The sequence below is a fragment of the Bombina bombina genome, chromosome 7 (genome assembly GCF_027579735.1).
Source record: "Bombina bombina isolate aBomBom1 chromosome 7, aBomBom1.pri, whole genome shotgun sequence".
NCBI classification, from domain to species: Eukaryota; Metazoa; Chordata; class Amphibia; order Anura; family Bombinatoridae; genus Bombina; species Bombina bombina.
In genome coordinates, this window is record NC_069505.1 from 175,298,418 (window position 1) to 175,314,995 (window position 16,578).

The following is a 16,578-nucleotide window of genomic DNA, read 5'->3' on the forward strand; positions in this document are numbered from 1 at the left end:
TAAGGACAGTACAATCACACTTAAAAATATAGCCCAAGATGATTCTTTAGCTGAAGGTAGTGAAAATAGCTTGCTTTCCTCTCCTTCTGTGTCAACACCAGCTATGCCCGCGCAGGCGATGCCCAGTACATCTAGCGCACCAATTGCGATTACTATTCAACAGTTAGCAGCAGTAATGGATAATTCTATCGCAGCATTTTTATCCAAACTGCCAGCTTTCCTAGGAAGCGTGATTGCTCAGTTTTAAATACAGAAAATGAGCAAGTAGACGCAGAGGATAATTTATCTGTAGTGCCCTCACATCAATCTGACTTGGCGGTGAGGGAGGGCCTGTCTGAGGGAGAAATTTCTGACACAGGAAAAGTTTCTCAGCAGGCAGAGCCTGATACCATAGCATTTAAATTTAAGCTAGAACACCTCCGCGCTCTACTTAAGGAGGTCCTGGCTACTCTTGATGATTGTGACCCTTTGGTGGTCCCAGAAAAATTGTGTAAAATGGATAAATTCTTAGAGGTCCCAGTACACACTGATGCGTTTCCGATACCTAAGAGGGTGGCGGATATAGTGAATAAGGAGTGGGAGAAACCAGGTGTACCTTTTTGTTCCCCCTCCTATAATTAAGAATATGTTCCCCATTGTTGACCCCAGAAGGGACGCGTGGCAGACGGTCCCTAAGGTAGAGGGGGCAGTTTCAAAGCTAGCTAAGTGCACAACTATACCAATAGAAGACAGTGGCGCTTTCAAAGATCCTATGGATAAAAAAATTAGGTTTATTTAAGAAAATTTTTGTTCAACAAGGTTTTCTTCTTCAACCAATTTCTTGCATTATTCCTGTAACCACTGCAGCTGCTTTTGGGTTTGAGGAATTAGAAAACTCGCTCCAGAAGGAGACTTCTTAGGATGAAGTCATGGATAGAATTCACGCCCTGAAGTTGGCTAATTCTTTCATTACAGATGCCGCTTTTCAGTTGGCTAATTTAGCGGCGAAAAATTCTGGTTTCGCAATAGTGGCGCGTAGAGCGCTTTGACTAAAATCATGGTCGGCGTATGTGTCGTCCAAAACAAAATTGTTTAATATTCCTTTCAAGGTAAGACCCTATTTGGGCCAGAGTTGAAAGAAATTATTTCAGATATCACTGGGGGAAAAGGCCATGCCCTTCCACAGGATAGACTTTTCAAAGTTAAAAATAAGTCTAATTTTCGTTCCTTTCGCAATTTCAGGAACGGACCGGCTTCTATCTCTACAGCCACTAGGCAAGAGGGTAACGCACCCCAGCCCAAACCAGCATGGAAACCATTGCAAGGCTGGAACAAGGGTAAACAGGCCAAAAAACCTGCTGCTGCTACCAAGACAGCATGAAGGGGTAGCCCCCGATCCGGGACCGGATCTAGTAGGGGGCAGATTTTCTCTCTTTGCTCAGGCCTGGGCAAGAGATGTTCCGGACCCCTGGGCACTAGAAATTGTCTCTCAGGGGTATCTTCTAGAATTCAAGGACCTTCCTCCAAGGAGAAGGTTCCACTCGCTTATCTTTAGACCAGATAGAGAGACAGGCATTCTTACATTGCGTAGAGTACCTTTTTAAAAATGGGAGTGATAAACCCAGTTCCAACAGCAGAACAAGGACTGTGATTTTACTCAAACCTATTTGTAGTTCCCAAAAAGGAAGGAACTTTCAGGCCAATTCTGGATTTAAAGATCCTAGACCAATTACTCAGAGTTCCATCATTCCAAATGGAAACTATTCGGATTACCAGTTCCTGGCTCTTCACTTCGGATTGGCCACTGCTCCGGGAAGGTGCTAGGGTCCCTTCTAGCGGTGCTAAGGCCAAGGGGCATTGCAGTAGCACCTTAACTAGACGACATTTAATACAGGCGTCGTCTTTTCACAAAGCAAGGGCTCATACGGACATTGTTCTAGCCTTTCTAATGTCTCACGGGTGGAAGGTGAACATAGAAAAAAGTTCTCTGTCCCCGTTCACAAGGGTTCCCTTCCTGGGAACAATAATAGACTCGGTAGAAATGAAAATCTTTCTCACAGAGGTCAGGAAACTAAAACTTTTGAACACTTGTCGAGTTCTTCAATCCATTCCTCAACCCATTCCTCAACCCTCCATAGCTCAGTGCATGGAGGTAACAGGACTAATGGTTGCGGCAATGGACGTGGTTCCTTTTGCTCGAATTCATTTAAGACCATTGCAACTGTGCATGCTCAAACAATGAAATGGGGATTATGCAGATTTTTCTCCCCAGATTCAGATGGACAAGCAAACCAGAGACTCCCGCCTCTGGTGGTTGTCTCAGGATCACCTGTCTCAGGGAATGAGTTTCCGAAGACCGGAGTGGATCATTGTCACGACCGACGCCAGCCTCTTAGGCTGGGGTGCGGTCTGGAAGTCCCTGAAGGTTCAGGTTCAGGGTCTATGGTCTCGGGAAGAATTTCTTCTCCCGATAAACATTTTGGAATTGAGAGCGATATTCAATGCGCTCCAGGCATGGCCTCAACTAGCGGAGGCCAAATTCATCAGTTTTCAGTCGGACAACTTGACGACTGTTGTGTACGTCAATCATCAGGGGGTAACAAAGAGTTCCCTGGCGATGAGGGAGGTATCCAAGATCATCAAATGGGCAGAGGATCACTCCTGCCATCTATCAGCAATTCACATCCCAGGAGTGGACAACTGGGAAGCGGATTATCTGAGTCTTCAGACTTTCCATCCGGGAGAGTGGGAACTCCACCCGGAGGTTTTTTGCTCAGCTGACCCAGCTATGGGGCATTACAGATCTGGATCTGATGGCGTCACGTCAGAACTCCAAAGTTACACGTTACGGGTCCAGGGATCCCAAGGCGACATTGGTAGATACCTTAGTAGCGCCTTGGTCGTTCAATCTAGCTTATGTCTTTCCACCGTTTCCCCTTCTCCCCCGGCTAGTAGCCAGTATAAAGCAGGAGAAGGCTTCAGTAATTCTAATAGCTCCTGCGTGACCACGCAGGACTTGGTATGCAGACCTGGTGAATATGTCATCGGTTCCACCATGGAAGCTGCCTTTGAGGCAGGACCTTCTAATTCAAGGTCGATTCGAACATCCAGACCTAGTTTCTCTGCAACTGACTGCTTGGAGATTGAACACTTGATTCTAGCTAAACGCGGGGTTTCGGAATCAGTTATAGATACTCTGATCCAGGCTAGAAAGCCTGTCACCAGGAAAATTTACCATAAGATATGGCAGAAATATCTTGCTGGTGCGAATCCAAGGGTTACTCATGGAGTAAGATTAGGATTCCAAGGATACTATCTTTTCTCCAAGAAGGATTGGAGAAAGGTCTGTCAGCTAGTTTCTTTTAAGGGACAGATATCTGCTCTGTCTGTTTGGTTACACAAGCGTCTGGCAGCCATGCCAGATATTCAGGGTTTATACAGGCTTTAGTCAGAATCAAGCCTGTCTACAGACCTGTGGCTCCTCCATGGAGTCTAAATTTAGTTCTTTCAGTTCTTCAAGGGGTTCCGTTTGAACCTCTACATTCCATAGATATTAAGTTACTATCTTGGAAAGTTTTGTTTTTTTGTAGCTATTTCTTCTGCTAGAAGAGTTTCTGAATTGTCTGCTTTGCAGTGTAATTCACCCTATCTGGTGTTTCATACAGATAAGGTCGTTTTACGTACCAAACCTGGTTTTCTTCCAAAAGTGGTTTCCAATAAGAATATCAACCAGGAAATAGTTGTTCCTTCTCTGTGTCCTAATCCAGTTTCTAACAAGGAACGTCTGTTACACCATCTTGATGGGGTTCGTGCTTTAAAGTTTTATCTAAAAGCAACTAAAGGCTTCAGACAAACATCGCCCTTGTTTGTCGTCTATTCTGGCAAGAGGAGAAGTCAAAAGGCTACTGCGACCTCTCTGTCTTTCTGGCTGAAAAGCATCATTCGGTTGGCTTATGAGACTGCTGGAAGGCAGCCTCCTGAACGAATTGCAGCTCACTCTACTAGAGCTGTGGCTTCCACATGGGCTTCCAAGAATGAGGCTTCTGTTGAACAGATTTGTAAGGCAGCGACTTGGTCTTCACTGCATGCGTTTGCCAAATTTTACAAATTCATTACTTTTGCTTCTTTGGAGGCTATTTTTGGGAGAAAGGTTTTGCAAGCAGTGGTGCCTTCCGTTTAGGTTACCTGACTTGTTCCCTCCCTTCATCCGTGTCCTAAAGCTTTGGTATTGGTTCCCACAAGTAAGGATGAAGCCGTGGACCGGATACACCAATGTAGGAGAAAACAGAATTTATGTTTACCTGATAAATTTCTTTTTCCTACGGTGTATCTGGTCCACGGCCCGCCCTGGCATTTTGGTCAGGTTTAATTTTTTTTTTTGTAAACTACAGTCACCACTGCACCTTATGGTTCTTTTTCTCCTAACCGTCGGTCAAATGACTGGGGGGCGGAGCCTGAGGGGAGCTATATGGACAGCTCTGCTGTGTGCTCTCTTTGCCACTTCCTGTAGGGGAAGAGAATATCCCACAAGTAAGGATGAAGCCGTGGACCGGATACACCGTAGGAGAAAGGGATTTATCGGGTAAATATAAATTCTGTTTTTTTTTTTTTTTATGCATTTAACCTCTGAAAAGTGCTTCCACCAAGAGATCCTTGGAATTAGGGTTTAGAATATATGTATGTACAAAAAAATAAATATATATATATATATATATATATATATATATATATATATATATATATATATATATTAGGGTTGCACCGATACTGGTATCGGTACAGATACCAAGTATTTGCATGAGTACTTGTACTCGTGCAAATGCACCGATACTTATACCGATACCTCCACTTCCTACCCATATGCTATCTTGTGTCGTTTTTTCAAACTGCATGTTCCCATTCCATTTTAAGCTGAAGTGGAGACTAAACTAAAAATTGTTTACTACTCTTCTGCCAATACAAATTGCTGTTATTTGTATTATTGTAGGAGAGATCACTGTACCTCGTTCTGGCAAACCCCTGAAGTACTGATCAGTTAATAAACTGAGATTTCCAGCTCTGGCTAAAATGTTCCAAAAATATCTTTCTGCCACATGCAGTAGTGTGGAAAGTGAAAGACTGTTCAACTTAGAGTCAAACCTCCTTACTGATAGCAAAAACAGACTTATAGCTGAACATGCAGAGAGTCTTCTGTTCTGTTCCTTAAAAAGAACTTGCCACTAACTTTTGAAAAATTATTCTAATTGCTAAATTGCCTTTTTTACTGCTAGTTCTCATCTTGCACAATGATGTTCAAAACATACTGTACTCTGAGGAACATCCATAGGTTAGCTTATATAATTTCAGGAAGAGTACTCATGGCAAAAATTAAGTTAATTCCAATGAGCACTCATCCTGCAATTATATGACTAGATTTAGATTACATTTGATTGGTAAGCTTTATCAATGCTTTGTTCACATTTTCAACTCCATAGACTTTAGCATAGCATTGGTAAAACTTACCAGTCAAATGTAATTTAGCCCATAGTGTTGTTCCCTATGATTAAACAGTGCACTGTTCTATTTTTACTATTTTTCTATTTTTTACTGTATTGCACTTTTGGTTGGTTGTGATTTTATATTTGTTATTTGTTGTTATTAATATATTTTATTGTAATATTTTTATTTATAAACATGTTCTGTGAACTTTATGACAAATAAAACTGTTTTATTATTTCATAATGTCTTAAGTTACAGTCCTTCATAATTATAAAGAAGGAATCTTAAATAGTCTGTATTGTGCTTGGTTAACTGTCACATGAAATTAAAAAAAAAAGTATCGGCGAGTATTTGAAAACAAGTATCGGTACTTGTACTCGGTCTTAAAAAAATGGTATTGGTGCAACCCAAATATATATATATATATATATATATATATATATATATATATATATATATATATATATATATATATATATATATATATATATATATATATATATATATATATATATATATATATATATATATATATATATATATATCTATATATATATATATCTCCAAAACACCAGAACTCGCCCACAAAGGAAAACTGCCTGGGTGCAAATTTGTAGAAGATATGCAGCCAAAAGAACATGCACTCTCAGGACTTTCATAAACAGGTTACTTTTATTTCTGTAACGTTTTCGGAGGTCTTGCCTCCTTCATCAGCATGAATAAAGTGAAAACAAACAAACTCTTAAATAGTGACATACTCACTCCAAATCATTTCAAACCACTATCTTCACTGGCGCCAAAATTACCGGTGTTGGACCGCATAGTGCGTTCCAAATGTGCTAAGTGGCGGAAGTAGTGCGCCAAACTACTTCCGGTTGTCAAAATTCTATAGCCGTAAAAAATCGGCTTAATATGTTTTAATGCCATTATTGTAAAACCATTATGGCATATTATCTTAGAAACAAAACAAACTCTTAACGTGCAAAAGATTGTGCTATTACACTAAATAGTGATAGTAAGTGTGACAGCCGCTTGTTGCCATGACAACCTAAACAATGCTAGAATGTAACCCTGTTAGAAATACAGGAACAGACTAACAGTAATTATCTTTCAAGGTATATCACTAAGTGTGTCAAAGCAAGCATGCTGCTCGACTACAATATGTGTATTTAAAGAAAGTGTATGTATTGAAAAAAAAGGGGATGAAAAGATCTACTTATGAGTCGCGCCAGCTGGCATATTGTGCTATATACATGTTGCTGTGTTAGCTTATATTGAGGATATTAAGCCAGTTTACCCAATATTCATAGAGGAGTCTCATATGGAGATGTATGCCTCCGATGTATTGCCTTCAATATGTAAACGACTAACATACTAAAAAATATAATTTATCTGGGATCTCCCCATTGTCATGAGCTATTGACATGCATGCTATTCAAACCCTCCGTCAAAACACCTTATTTACCTAAAATAAAAAAAAATTTTGGTGAATTTGTACAACTCAAATACTTCTCATTGAGTGATGAGGTTATATATTTACACCATATTTAATTTCCATACTAAAGCTATGGGGGTCATATATAGCATATTCCACTTCCATCTTGTGGCTAGCAATGCCCCCATACACTCACTATCAAAACACTCCAAACAAGTTAACACAAATACAAATAAAAATAAAAATAAAGATAAAAATAAAAACAATTGATATAGCGGTCTTTCCATTGACTTCAACGATATCCCACTCGGGATTGATTTAGCTCTAAAAGTCCATGATTCTCATGTATGCAGAATAAAGAGCGCCTGGTCATTTACTTCTGAATTTATATATGATGACCCGCTCTGTGTTTATTTCTGTGCATTTTTCGGTGTCTTCTGTTACACCCTAGTCCTCTAGGTTAACGTGGCCTTTAGGATCGAATGCTTAATATGCATTATGTTACCCTGGTTGTTCAACCATCAAATTATTCTCCATGTTATAATGTTCAATACTGGTCCTCTTCTGTTGTTATTTCTTCTTCCTAACATACTTGAGGATCAAGTGTCCAGCTTTGAATATGTGTAATGTTATTTGAGCTATGTGTGTAAAAAACCTGGTTACCTCAAAGGAACCACTATCCGACTTCCACACAGGTATTAGAAATACCAAAGACTCCTATCCCTGGTGCTGTATGCCAACGTGGTTAGGAGCACCCCTAGAACGAGGCACGCCGACCATGTGGCCCACAGTCATGATAGTCTAGTCTAGGTGCCGTACCCTGCGATTGTATCACACTGTATAGCCACATTACATCAAAGCCTTGAAGTCAGGGGTGGTGTTGAGCCCACCTGGGTAAATGGTACCCAGTCGGTACATCCATTGTGCCTCCCGTTGCAGAAGTATTTTACCTCTGTCTCCCCCTCTATCTAGTGGGGGTACATGATCAATAAGTGTGTATCTTATTGATGCCACCGAATGTCTGTGTTCTGCACAGTGTCTCGCTACAGGTTGATCCGATTCCCCGGACTTGTGAGCCGACCTTATGGCATGCCGATGATTGGCCATCCTTTCTCTCAGGGTGCCTGTCGTTTTACCGACATAATGCCAAGATGATATCCAGCCTGGTGATATTTTGGTCACCATGGACGTGAACAGCCTATACACTATCATTCCCCATGGGGAGGGATTAGAAGCTGTTAGGGCACACCTCACGAATAACCCCCTCTATGAGGGACCTCCTATTGAATACCTACTATCTCTCATCGAATTTTGTTTACACAAGAATTATTTTAGATTCGAAAACAAATTCTTTCTTCAGATAGCGGGCACGGCCATGGGGTCATCCATGGCCCCCTCCTATGCTAATATCTTCATGTCACATTTCGAGAATATATACCTATGGGGAAAATGTGATTCATCTATCATTTTCTACCGTAGGTATATCGACGATATTTTTCTGATTTGGAGAGGGGGCATGGATGACCTCCATGAGTGGTTTGAAACATTCAACAATACACAGACCACGGTTAGATTTAAAATCTTGGACGATATACAGTCTATTAACTTTCTTGACCTCAAAGTATATAAAACCACACAGGGATTAGGATGTACACTATTCAGCAAACTCACGGATAGGAACTCCCTACTGAGGTCAGATAGTTGTCATCCCCCAGCATTACTAAAGGGCATACTGAAATCGCAGCTTATTAGAACAGTGAGAAATAATTCTGACCCTATATTAGGAGCCACCCAGTTGTCCGAAATGGGTGCAAAATTTGCAGAGAGGGGCTACAAGACACAACATATCAGTCAGATGATGAAGGAAGTGTCACAAGTAACACAAGCACAACTACTGGCCCAAGAACCCAGACAAACCAGGGATGACAAAATCATACTGGCAACTACATTTTCTCCTAGTACCAGAAATGCTGGACTTTCTTTAAGAACACATTGGCCTATCGTTTCCACTGATCCAAAATTAGAGTTTAGTAAACACCTTACGCCCATGGTTGGTTACAGGAGGGGTACAAATCTGCGAGACTTATTAGTCAAGACTGACTCGAAGGCAAGTTATAATCCCAGGACACATACCAACATCAGAGGATCTTATCGATGCCTAGGATGTACTACCTGTAATGGACTTATAAGTACCAGAATATATAATCATCCCCATACCAACAGGCAGTTCCATATACGACATTCGATTACCTGCACAACCACGTTTGTCATCTACTTATTGGTGTGCCCATGCTCTTGGCATTATGTCGGTAAAACGACAGGCAACGAGAAAGGATGGCCAATCATCGGCATGCCATAAGGTCGGCTCACAAGTCCGGGGAATCGGATCAACCTGTAGCGAGACACTGTGCAGAACACAGACATTCGGTGGCATCAATAAGATACACACTTATTGATCATGTACCCCCACTAGATAGAGGGGGAGACAGAGGTAAAATACTTCTGCAACGGGAGGCACAATGGATGTACCGACTGGGTACCATTTACCCAGGTGGGCTCAACACCACCCCTGACTTCAAGGCTTTGATGTAATGTGGCTATACAGTGTGATACAATCGCAGGGTACGGCACCTAGACTATCATGACTGTGGGCCACATGGTCGGCGTGCCTCGTTCTAGGGGTGCTCCTAACCACGTTGGCATACAGCACCAGGGATAGGAGTCTTTGGTATTTCTAATACCTGTGTGGAAGTCGGATAGTGGTTCCTTGGAGTTACCAGGTTTTTTACACACATAACTCAAATAACATTACACATATTCAAAGCTGGACACTTGATCCTCAAGTATGTTAGGAAGAAGAAATAACAACAGAAGAGGACCAGTATTGAACATTATAACATGGAGATTAATTTGATGGTTGAACAACCAGGGTAACATAATGCATATTAAGCATTCGATCCTAAAGGCCACGTTAACCTAGAGGACTAGGGTGTAACAGAAGACACCGAAAAATGCACAGAAATAAACACAGAGCGGGTCATCATATATAAATTCAGAAGTAAATGACCAGGCGCTCTTTATTCTGCATACATGAGAATCATGGACTTTTAGAGCTAAATCAATCCCGAGTGGGATATCGTTGAAGTCAATGGAAAGACCGCTATATCAATTGTTTTTATTTTTATCTTTATCTTTATTTTTATTTTTATTTGTGTTAACTTGTTTGGAGTGTTTTGATAGTGAGTGTATGGGGGCATTGCTAGCCCCAAGATGGAAGTGGAATATGCTATATATGACCCCCATAGCTTTAGTATGGAAATTAAATATGGTGTAAATATATAACCTCATCACTCAATGAGAAGTATTTGCGTTGTACAAATTCACCAAATTTTTATTTTATTTTAGGTAAATAAGGTGTTTTGACGGAGGGTTTGAATAGCATGCATGTCAATAGCTCATGACAATGGGGAGATCCCAGATAAATGATATTTTTTAGTATGTTAGTCGTTTACATATTGAAGGCAATACATCGGAGGCATACATCTCCATATGAGACTCCTCTATGAATATTGGGTAAACTGGCTTAATATCCTCAATATAAGCTAACACAGCAACATGTATATAGCACAATATGCCAGCTGGCGCGACTCATAAGTAGATCTTTTCATCCCCTTTTTTTTCAATACATACACTTTCTTTAAATACACATATTGTAGTCGAGCAGCATGCTTGCTTTGACACACTTAGTGATATACCTTGAAACATAATTACTGTTAGTCTGTTCCTGTATTTCTAACAGGGTTACATTCTAGCATTGTTTAGGTTGTCATGGCAACAAGCGGCTGTCACACTTACTATCACTATTTAGTGTAATAGCACAATCTTTTGCACGTTAAGAGTTTGTTTTGTTTCTAAGATAATATGCCATAATGGTTTTACAATAATGGCATTAACACATATTAAGCCGATTTTTTTACGGCTATAGAATTTTGACAACCGGAAGTAGTTTGGCGCACTACTTCCGCCACTTAGCACATTTGGAACGCACTATGCGGTCCAACACCGGTAATTTTGGCGCCAGTGAAGATAGTGGTTTGAAATGATTTGGAGTGAGTATGTCACTATTTAAGAGTTTGTTTGTTTTCACTTTATTCATGCTGATGAAGGAGGCAAGACCTCCGAAAACGTTACACAAATAAAAGTAACCTGTTTATGAAAGTCCTGAGATATATATATATATATATATATATATATATATATATATATATATATATATATATATATATATATATATATATATATATATATATATATATATATATATATATATATATATATATATATATATATATTCAGTTCACTCTCACAAACAGTTCTCCAAGGGCCAGGGTGCTAGAGTGAACGAAATGTAGCAAAACAGAAAACGGCACTCTCTGGACTTAAGTATTAAACAAGTAGTTTATTCGGTGAATATTTGTTTAATACTTAAGTCCAGAGAGTGCTGTTTTGATATATATATATATATATATATATATATATATATATATATATATATATATATATACACACACAGATATATATATACACATATATATATTTATATATATACACACACACACACACACACCAGTTTACGCCGGGGTTAGGTTCCAGAAGGAATGGTTGTAAATTGAAACCCAGTTTATAATGTAAGTCAATGGGAAGTGAGGGAGTTAGGTTCCAGGCCCCTATCAAAATTGCCATAAGTAACACCTAAACATTATTTTTAAAGCTTTGAAATAAAGACTTTAAATGCTAAACAGCATTTTAAACCTAATAAAATAATCACACAACACAGAATATATCATTAAACTAAGTTAAATGAACAAAAACATTTGCTAAACTGCATTATAAACCTAATAAAATAATCATACAACACAGACTTTACTTTACAAACAGTTCTTTCTATGCATTTCAATCTGGACTGATTTATAGACAGGTAGATCTTGTTCCTTTGAAACTGCTCGATAGCTCAGGTCTAGTTACACAAATTAATTTCAGCTTGCTTGGCTTGCATATCTTTGCAACACAAGCGGACAGCTCCACCTACTGGCTATTTTAATCAATGCACTGCTTCTCAATGCTTTTCAATAGCAGTCACATGACTGAAAAAAGGTTGTTATTCTGAAACGGCTTTAATTAAACCGAGGGCCACCTGTGTGTGTGTGTGTATGTATGTGTGTATATATAATATATACACACACACACACACACACACACACACGAGTGGACCGCACTCACAGACTGGACTGGGTACACAGCCTAAGCCACAGCAAACTCCACAGACCTTAACACTGACAGACAGCTGCAAAGTTCCCAGCAACCCTGGCAGTTAACCCCAGAGCAACCTGGGTGACAGGTCTGCAGGGAAGCATTACAAACATTATCAACACAACACACAGAAAACTCGGCACTCGCCAGCAGATTCACAGCAATGTTTGTTTGAAAGCAAAACTGGGGGAAGTCAGTTACATTTGGCACCAAAGGATCAAGCCCAGGACCACAACAAGGTCTCCCCCTTCCTGGGACCCTAAACCAGCACCCACACAATGCATTTTTCCAAACAAACCAACTGGGAACCTCCCAGGGAGGAAGTATGCATTGTGTGGGTGCTGGTTTAGGGTCCCAGGAAGGGGGAGACTTTGTTGTGGTCCTGGGCTTGATCCTTTGGCGCCAAATGTAACTTCCCTCAGTTTTGCTTATAAACATTGCTGTGAATCTGCTGGAGAGTGCCGGGTTATGTATGTGGTTATGTGTGTGTGATATTGAGATAAATAATCAATAAGGGTGTTCAAATTAATTTGTATTACAAATACATACACAGTATGTTAAATGTATGTAATATATTATTATTGGAATGCATTGTGTGTAACGGGACAAACCAAATGTTCGTCCACACTAGAACCAAACTGTTCAAAACTGACGGTTCATTTTCTTTTAAACAGAGAAGCTTGCAGATCAAATTATGCAGAATCCTCAGGTTCTAGCTGCCCTTCAGGAAAGACTTGATAGCGTGTCCCAAACTCCATCAAGTTACATTGAAACGTAGGTATTTTTTTTTTAAATCAGTAAGGAAAATGTTACACGGTTTGTTTTTTCCAGGTTTTTATATTCCAAATTACAGCTTCAGAGATTCTGTTAAAAATGTCTTAAATTAAAAAAAATTTAAATAGGTTTACTAACTAGTATATTCCTTGTTTTATCCTCTCATTAATAAAACTTCCTTTTCATGTTTAAAGTTTACCCAAAGCTGTAAAGCGAAGAATTAATGCATTGAAACAGCTCCAGGAAAAATGTGCTCATATAGAAGCTAAATTCTATGAAGAAGTTCATGAACTGGAGAGAAAATATGCAGCCCTTTATCAGCCTCTATTTGAGAAGGTATGACCGCTATCAAACGTTAAAGGTGCTTTTCATGTTTTTACCCATTCACACGTTCATGTGATTTGGTCTTTCTACCCCTTATATGTAAAATCATGTTCTTGGCATACATTAGGTGAATCTACAGCAATGTGGAGTTCACTAATGATACTGCCCATGCACCCCCCCCACTCACAAAATAAGTCTGCATTTGTCTTTATGTAGCATACATACACATATTTATTAGATTTTTGTTGTGAACGTGAGTCTCTGGAAATACTGCTCATATGCTAGAACACTGAGCTCCCTGATACATTACAAGTAAAGTTGTTTATCTTTCTTTTACAAGATATGACGAGTCCACGGATTTCATCCTTACTTATGGGATTACGCCTCCTGTGCAGCAGGAGGAGGCAAAGAGCACCACAGCAGAGCTGTATATATAGCTCCTCCCTTCCCTTCCACTCCAGTCATTCTCTTTGCCTGTGTTAGTGATAGGAAGAGGTAAAGTGAGTTGTTTAGATTCTTCAATCAAGAATTTTTTAATTTTTTTAAATGGTGCGAAAGTGTGCTATTTTACTACCGGGCAGCTTCTGGTAGATCCAATTATGCTTGGGAACCTGTGGGATTTTAGTCTCACTACGCCTCCCTTATTGGTGCTGCCTGGATGTGGACTTTGTGAATTTGCCTAAGATCCTTCATTATTCACAGAACCTCAGGAGGAAGAGTAGACCTCTTGACACTGTGGGTATTTTCATGCTGTTCCTCAGCATGGAGGTAAGTGCAGTCTTATTTCTGGGGCTTGGAAGCAGATACTCAGAACTGACTGTACTCTATTATTGCGGGTTATGGGCCCTGGTAAGGGTATCCCTGTGCAAATATGTGGATGTCATGAGCTACATTAATAAGGATGACAACACACACATTATTATTTTCTCCAGACAGTCCGGCATTTCAATAATTGTCGCCAGGAGCGCTGGGAGGTTTTCTATAGTGCTCAGATGTGAGAGTACTATAGCGGGCATAACTCTGTTTATTTTTGTGAGGCTGACGCTGGGGAATAGACTTTTAGACAGTTTTTTACTACTTAAGTTTTCCAGTACTTGGCGTTACAATGCCTTTTATTTTCCCGGGCTCTGTACAATCATTTCCGCCCACGAAGGGCGGGACTTGAGTTCACGCGTTTACCGCGCAGTTACGCAGCTGTTGAGTCCCAGTGAACAAGTGCTTGGAAGCAGTGTATTCATACAGCCCCTAAGTCCGCTTGTCACAATATTTACAAGCGATCTTAGGCACGCTAGTAGGAGAATAGCAGTGGTCACACGGAGGCAGGTAGGAGCCGCACCAGAGCTGTGGCGGGGTGACTGTGAGTAATGGTGTGGTTTCTAAAAAGGGCCCCATGTGAGTTGTGGGAGGTATACATTGACTGCAAAAATATTTTAATTTTGTGCTTAATTAAAAGCGTTGGCAAATTTAAAGACACAGTAGACTATATTTGCTGCACTTTCTGTTCTGATGGTTTATCATGGATTGACCACGTTTGTACTTTGCATCTGTTACAATGGAGGACATTGAGCAAAGTACATGTCCCATGTGTTTAGATGCCATTGTGGAACCCCCTGTTACACTTTGTGACACTTGTGTTGCGAGAGCCTTACAATGTAAAGAGAAAATATTTTTTAATAAAGATATGTCTAAAGAAGGTGCTCAGACTGATGAGATTCAGGGTATGCCGCAACTTTCTCCCCAAGCGTTATAGCCTTTAACGCCTTCTCAAGCGACGCCATGTTGCGACTTCTGATGCTTTGATGGCTATCTCCGATGTACCCTCCCAGGGATCTGAATTAGGGGGTAGGGAGACCCTTTCTGAGGGGCAGCTGTCTGACTCAGCGAGTGTATTACCTTAGACAGATTCAGACGTCACGTCCTTCAGATTTAAACTTGAACATCTCCGCCTGTTACTGCGGGAGGTTTTGATGACTCTATTGTGGTACCTCCAGAGAAATTGTGTAAGATGGACAAATACTTAGAAATTCCTTCTTACTCTGATGTTTTTCCGGTTCCTAAGAGAATGACGGAAATTGTTACACGGGAATGGGAAAGACCGGGTATCCTGTTCTCACCTTCCCCTATTTTTAAGAATATGTACACTATAGCTGACACCGTTTGGGACTCTTGGTAAACGAACCCTAAGGTGGAGGGAGCTATTTCTACCCTGGCTAAACGTACAACTATCCCTATTGAGGACAGTTGTGCCTTCAAAGACCCTATGGATAAAAAGTTGGAGGGTCTTCTAAAGAAGCTTTTTGTTCACCAGGGATATTTATTACAACCGACGGCCTGCATTGTACCAGTCACAACTGCGGCCACCTTTTGGTTTGACGCCTTAGAGGCGTCTCTTAAGACTGAGACTTCTTTAGAAGAGATAATGGACAGAATTAAGGCCCTTAAGCTGGCTAATTCTTCTGTCACAGATGCCGCATTTCAGATCGCCAAATTGGCGGCTAAGAATGCCGGATTTTCCATTTTAGCGCGTAGAGCCTTATGGTTAAAATCTTGGTCTGCGGCTGTGTCCTCTAAATCCAAGCTTTTGGCTATTCCCTTTTAAGGGAAAGACCCTATTCGGACCTGATTTGAAAGAAATCATTTCTGATATTACGGGAGGTAAGGGTCATCTCCTCCCTCAAGACAAAACATCTAAGCAAAGGGGACGACAGAGTAATTTTCGTTCCTTTCGTAATTTCAAAGGAGTCCCCCCTTCCTCTGCCGCTAAACAGGAAGGGAACTTTTCTCAAGCCAAAGCCATCTGGAGACCTAACCAGGCTTGGAACAAAGGTAAACAACCCAAGAAGCCCGCTGCTGCTCCCAAGACAGCATGAAGGGGCGGCCCCTGATCCGGCAACCGGATCTTGTAGGGGCAGACTTTCTCTCTTTGTCCAGGCTTGGATAAGAGACGTTCAGGATCCCTGGACACGGGAAATCATGTCTCAGGGATATCAGCTGGAGTTATAAAATTCCTTCCCAAGGGTAAGGTTTCTTCTTTCACGATTGTCTATAGACCAGATAAAGAGAGGCGTTCTTACGTTGTGTAAAAGACCTCTCCACTATGGGAGTAATTTGTCCCGTCCCAATACAGGGGCAGGGGTTTTACTCAAATCTTTTCGTGGTTCCCAAAAAAGAGAGAACGTTCCGACCCATTTTAGATCTCGAATCTAAACAAGTTTCTCAGAGTCCCATCTTTCAAGATGGAGACTATTCAGACAATTCTTCCATTGATCCAGGAGGGT

General features: G+C 40.6%; 1 protein-coding gene across 2 annotated transcripts in view; it reads left to right on the forward strand.

The window, feature by feature from the left end:
* NAP1L4 (nucleosome assembly protein 1 like 4) overlaps positions 1–16,578 on the forward strand; it is a 333,781-nt gene that overhangs the window by 55,830 nt on the left and 261,373 nt on the right. For both annotated transcript variants that reach the window (XM_053720431.1, XM_053720432.1), the window contains exons 3-4: positions 12,877–12,976; positions 13,171–13,312. In XM_053720431.1, the coding sequence (XP_053576406.1) occupies positions 12,877–12,976; positions 13,171–13,312 (242 nt within the window). The remainder of the gene's footprint in view (positions 1–12,876; positions 12,977–13,170; positions 13,313–16,578) is intronic.